Source organism: Herpailurus yagouaroundi, unplaced genomic scaffold (genome assembly GCF_014898765.1).
Source record: "Herpailurus yagouaroundi ecotype Mexico unplaced genomic scaffold, PumYag 114487, whole genome shotgun sequence".
NCBI lineage: Eukaryota > Metazoa > Chordata > Mammalia > Carnivora > Felidae > Herpailurus > Herpailurus yagouaroundi.
This window is the reverse complement of record NW_024421798.1, coordinates 1-4,548: the sequence shown is the minus strand read 5'-3', so window position 1 is coordinate 4,548 and position 4,548 is coordinate 1. Positions and strand designations below refer to the sequence as shown.

General features: G+C 57.9%; 1 protein-coding gene and 1 long non-coding RNA gene across 2 annotated transcripts; one reads left to right on the top strand and one right to left on the bottom strand.

Moving 5' to 3' along the window:
- Positions 1 to 1,563: 1,563 nt before the first annotated feature.
- LOC121026489 (uncharacterized) lies at positions 1,564 to 3,758 on the top strand. Its single transcript, XR_005788373.1, has 3 exons — positions 1,564 to 1,611; positions 2,515 to 2,521; positions 3,634 to 3,758. It is a non-coding gene; the product is annotated as an uncharacterized LOC121026489 (long non-coding RNA).
- Positions 3,636 to 4,469, bottom strand: LOC121026488 (hemoglobin subunit alpha). Its single transcript, XM_040469333.1, has 3 exons — positions 4,330 to 4,469; positions 4,008 to 4,212; positions 3,636 to 3,858 (listed from the first exon to the last, which is right to left on the bottom strand). The coding sequence occupies exons 1-3, from the start codon at positions 4,422 to 4,424 to the stop codon at positions 3,730 to 3,732; spliced, it is 429 nt and encodes a 142-aa protein (XP_040325267.1). The 5' UTR covers positions 4,425 to 4,469; the 3' UTR covers positions 3,636 to 3,729.
- Between the last annotated feature and the right edge of the window lie 79 nt (positions 4,470 to 4,548).

Here is a 4,548-nt window from a genome sequence, read left to right as displayed (position 1 = left end):
CGCGGGGCGCGCCTGCCCGGGCTGCGCTCATTGGCTGGCGCGGGGCCCGACTCGGCCGGACGGCAGGGGGCGCCAGCGAGCGGCCAGCGCCAGCCTGGCGCGGTGGGGGCTTTGCTCCAGGCTTTGTAGAGGGTTCGGGTGTCTTCCTCCCATCCGCCTCTTCAAGGCCATGGCAGTGGTATCCTAGACCCCAGCTAGTGGGGGTCGGTTTGCTGAGGTGGCTCGATGCCCGTTCTTCCAACACGTGAGCTCAGTGACACCCTTCAGGGTCCCCGAGCGCCCCTATCCCCAGGCTGTGCTCTCCTGAGGATCGGAAGGGAGTAGTCAGTTTGTGCCACCTACCCTGATCTAGGCTTGGCACTCCCCGGACGTGTATTAACTTGGGTGGAACCAGTGAAACAATGGGCGGTTAGTCGTGGAAAGAAAGGCCTCTCCTAGCCCAGGGCGGAAAGAGATGTGCACACAAGGGGGTCCTTCCTCACATGTTCTCGAGAATTCCCACCCAATAGCCCTTCTGCTCCCCTCAGACTTGGTTCTCCCAACCCCCTTTCTTTACACAAATAGCCATCGACTGCCACTGAGTGCCGATCGATCGCAGAAGGAGTAAATACAAAGGGGCAGAGTTTGCAGGGCTGGGTAGGAGAGTTCCAGGCGCAAGCTCCTTCCTCCAGGGTGGCGGCTGCTGCACCCCAGGTCAGGGACTCACAGAGGCAGGCCTCTCCTATCTGAGACCTTGCGTGAACGGCTGTCTCTCTCCCCCGCTGTCCTGGGTCACAATGACACATCCAGTGCTGTAAACTGTGCCAGACACAAGACTCATGAGGCAAATAGTCGTTGAGTTGATAAATAAAGCGAATGGCTGGGCAAGACCTGAGTTTCCAGCCTAGTTAGGGACAGCGACCAAATCATCACACAAGTACACATACAATGGAAAACCTTGTTAAAGGACCCAAGGAAGCATGGAGAGAGTGGATGAGGCTTTCAGGGACATCAGGGTTAGTCTGGGGATCATGGTGGGCTTCCCTGAGGAAGTAAGACTGGAAGATGAGTCAGTAATAGGCAGAGTAGAGTTCAGGGGGAGCTACCCATCACTTGGTGGAGGGGAAGGGGAGAGAAGGCCTCTGTGGCCGCAGAGTGGGGGTGAGAGATGCGGGGGTGATAAGGCTGGTCAGACCCCACAGCATGGGGCAGGGGAGGAGCTTCCGGTGGGGTGGTAAGAAGGGGCAGGAACTCCAGCTGCTGACGAGTCCCTTGGGCTAGTAGGTGGTGTGATGGGCACGATGAGGCGGAACATCAGAGCTTGGCGAGGGGAAAAGGGAGGGAGGGGCCACCGCTACGTCCTTTCCTGGGAAGAAGACTTCCCTTTGGGGACGGGTGGGGGTGCACCACCCTCTGCCCCCATCCCTCTCCTAGGGCCCTCCCGCAAGACCTTCCCTGTGTGTCCAGGAGGAAGTAATGGTCAGACTGGGAAGAGAGAAGCTCTGGACAAGTCTCAGCAATTCCCCCTTCTGCTCCACCTCCTGGTGTCTGTTCCTCTAATTTTGTTCACACAGGACTCTCCCCCTAGCTCAGTCCACTTTCCCTTCCTACCTCCACGCTTTTCCCGATTCTGTCAGAGCCAGAGGCCCTCTCCTGGCCCCCCAAAAAGGATAAGACACTGGGGGCTTAGAGGCATACAAGACCCACCTCGCAGGCCAGGGACAATCCCCCCTTCTTCATCTTGTTCCAATCCCTGTGCCACTGAGTCCTTTTAAGGCAAGACTGAGGAACATATCTCAGCTAATGGCTTACATTCTTAACATGGGCAGAGCTCCCACATATATATAAAAGGGAGAAACAAATGACTAATGGGAACAATGGACAAAGGATATTAACAGGAAATTAACAGAAATGGAGAAATGACCGGGCGCCTGGATGGCTCAGTTTGTTGAGCCACCAACTCTTTATTTCAGCTCAGGTCATGATCTCACGTTGCATGGGATTAAGCTCCATGTCAGGCTTTGCTCTGATGGCAAGGATCCTGCTTGGGATTCTCTGTCTCCCCCTCTCTCTCCTCCTCCTCCACCCACACCCACAGCCACACCCAAACCCCCCCCCCCCCACACACACACTCTTTCTCTCTCACTCTCTGTCTCAAAATAAATAAATAGGCATTTAAAAAAAAGAAATGGAGAAATGACCAATAAATCTGTGACATAAGAAAGAGCTGGATACGCTGCTGGAAGAGATGTAGTGGAGACACAGTTCCATGAGAAAAGCAGGTTGCAGAAAAATATCTAGGGTATGATGATACTTTTAACCAAAAAGAAGAATGTAGTCATAGATGTAGCTGTGTCCCCTCAGCACAGGATAGAAGCCAGTGGGCTCAGTCCCAAACTGATAACTGTGTTACTTCTGCAGAGGTGTGGGACAGGGCACAGCGACTCTCTTTCCCAACTTTGAATAACACAAAAATGGTGTATGTGGGTGTGCATGTGCACGTGGCTTGTGTGTGAAAGCATGGGCGAATTTTAGTTTATTTGTTTATAGTAGGCTCCATGCCCAGCACAGAGCCCAACAGGGGGCTTGAACTCACAACCACGACACTGAGATCAAGACCTGAGTTGAGATAAAGAGTTCGACGCTCAATCTACTGAGCTACCCAGGTGCCCCCTGAGTTTACTTCTTAAGTGTTTTCTATATTTAAGTAAAAGTGAATTGGGCTCTGGGGCGAAGAAAGGGTGTGTAGTGCAGGAGGAGAGGCAACCCCCACTGTCCAGAGTGGGGAGCAAGGGGCTGTGTCACTGTCCTGAGACAACCCAGGACTGCGCGCTGCCCTGAGCTCAGACTGGGCTGGAGGCCCTGGTGGGGTCCCTAAGACGGTTGCAGAGCCCAGGTGGGGTGTGTGAAGTTGAGCCCAGGGCTTCAGCACTGCCGCCAGGGGACTTTCCAAATATTGTTCACAGCACCGAGGCAGAACTTCTGGGAGGCCCCAGGAGCCTTGGGCGTTTGAATAGGGGAAGCAGTGAGCTGGGGCACACCTGGCTGCACAAACAGTGAGCTGTTAGTGTGCCTCACAACCTGCAGGCCAAGGGAGCAAGGCGCTCTGCTAAAGGGCTTCCCCAAGGGCACCCTGACCATTCCCCCAGCTCATTGCCCCACTCTTCTTCCCCGACTCTACCCCACCCCTGCCGTCCCCCGTCCCCCGGAGGGTTACTGTGACCCAGGAAGGGTGGGAGGGGCTGCAACCCCCTTTCCAGCCCACCTTCCCTCTGATAGGAAGGAGGTGGGAATCTCCAAGAAACTGTCCAGCACCCGCATTTGCACCAGGAGTGTTGTGTTTTTGTGGTTTGTTTTGGTCTAGACTGTTTAATGGGTGTTAGACTTCAAAAGAAGGTGGCAATCTTAAGACTCCCCTACATCTTACCCCAGAGAGGGACCCTTGAAAGTCTGGCCCTTCCCAGGCCTGAACACGGTTCAGCACATTGCTGGAAGCATCAGCCTTACTCCCCTGCCCTCTCCCTCCAAAGTCAGAGAGGTCCCTGGTACCAGTGGAGGAGAATCATCGCTCCCCCGCCCCCCCCCCCCCCGGTCACCCCCCCCCCCGACACGACACACGAAGGCCAGCGACAAAGAAGACAGAGGCGGACAGAGGCTGCAGCCCACTCAGACTTTATTCAAAGATCAGGAAGTTCGGGTGCCCGGAGCCCAAGAGGCCCCGGGCCCTCAGGACGATCGCCCCGGCTTCACTCAACGGTATTTGGAGGTCAGCACGGTGCTCACAGCGCTGAAGAACTTGTCCAGGGAGGCGTGGACGGCGGGGGTGAATTCCGCGGGGTGGTGGCAGGCCAGGGTCACCAGCAGGCAGTGGCTCAGGAACTGCGGGGAGGGGGGACGTCAGGGGGCGTCGGGGGACGCGGCTGCCCGCACTCCGCACTCCACCTTCTGGAACCCAAGGGACTCTGCCCTCCTGCCAGCAGGGTCCGGGCGAGCCCTCCACCGCAGGGGTCCCCCAGCCCGGTGCTCACCTTGAAGTTGACGGGGTCCACGCGCAGCTTGTACGCGTGCAGGTCGCTCAGAGCCGACAGGGCGTTAGGCAGGTCGTCCATGTGGGCCACGGCCTGCGTCAGCGCGTCGGCCACCTTCTGGCCGTGGGCCTTGACCTGGGCGGAGCCGTGGCTCAGGTCGAAGTGGGGGAAGTAGGTCTTGGTGGTGGGGAAGGAGCAGAAGGTCCTGCCGGGAGGAAGAGGTGGGCGAGCCACGGTTAGGCGGGGCGGCGCAGGACAAGGACCGCGAGGGGTCGCGGAGCCCCGGGTGCCGGGTGCCCACGGGGGCAAGTTGGGTGCTCACCTCTCCAGGGCTTCTGCGCCATATTCGCCAGCATGGGACCCGATCTTACCCCAGCAGGCCTTGACGTTGCTCTTGTCGGCGGCAGACAGCACCATGGTGGGTTCTCTCTGAGTCTGTGTCGGGACCAGAAGGTGCGGGGCCGCGAGGGCGCGGAGCCTTTATGCCCCGGGCGCGCGGGGCGCGCCTGCCCGGGCTGCGCTCATTGGCTGGCGCGGGGCC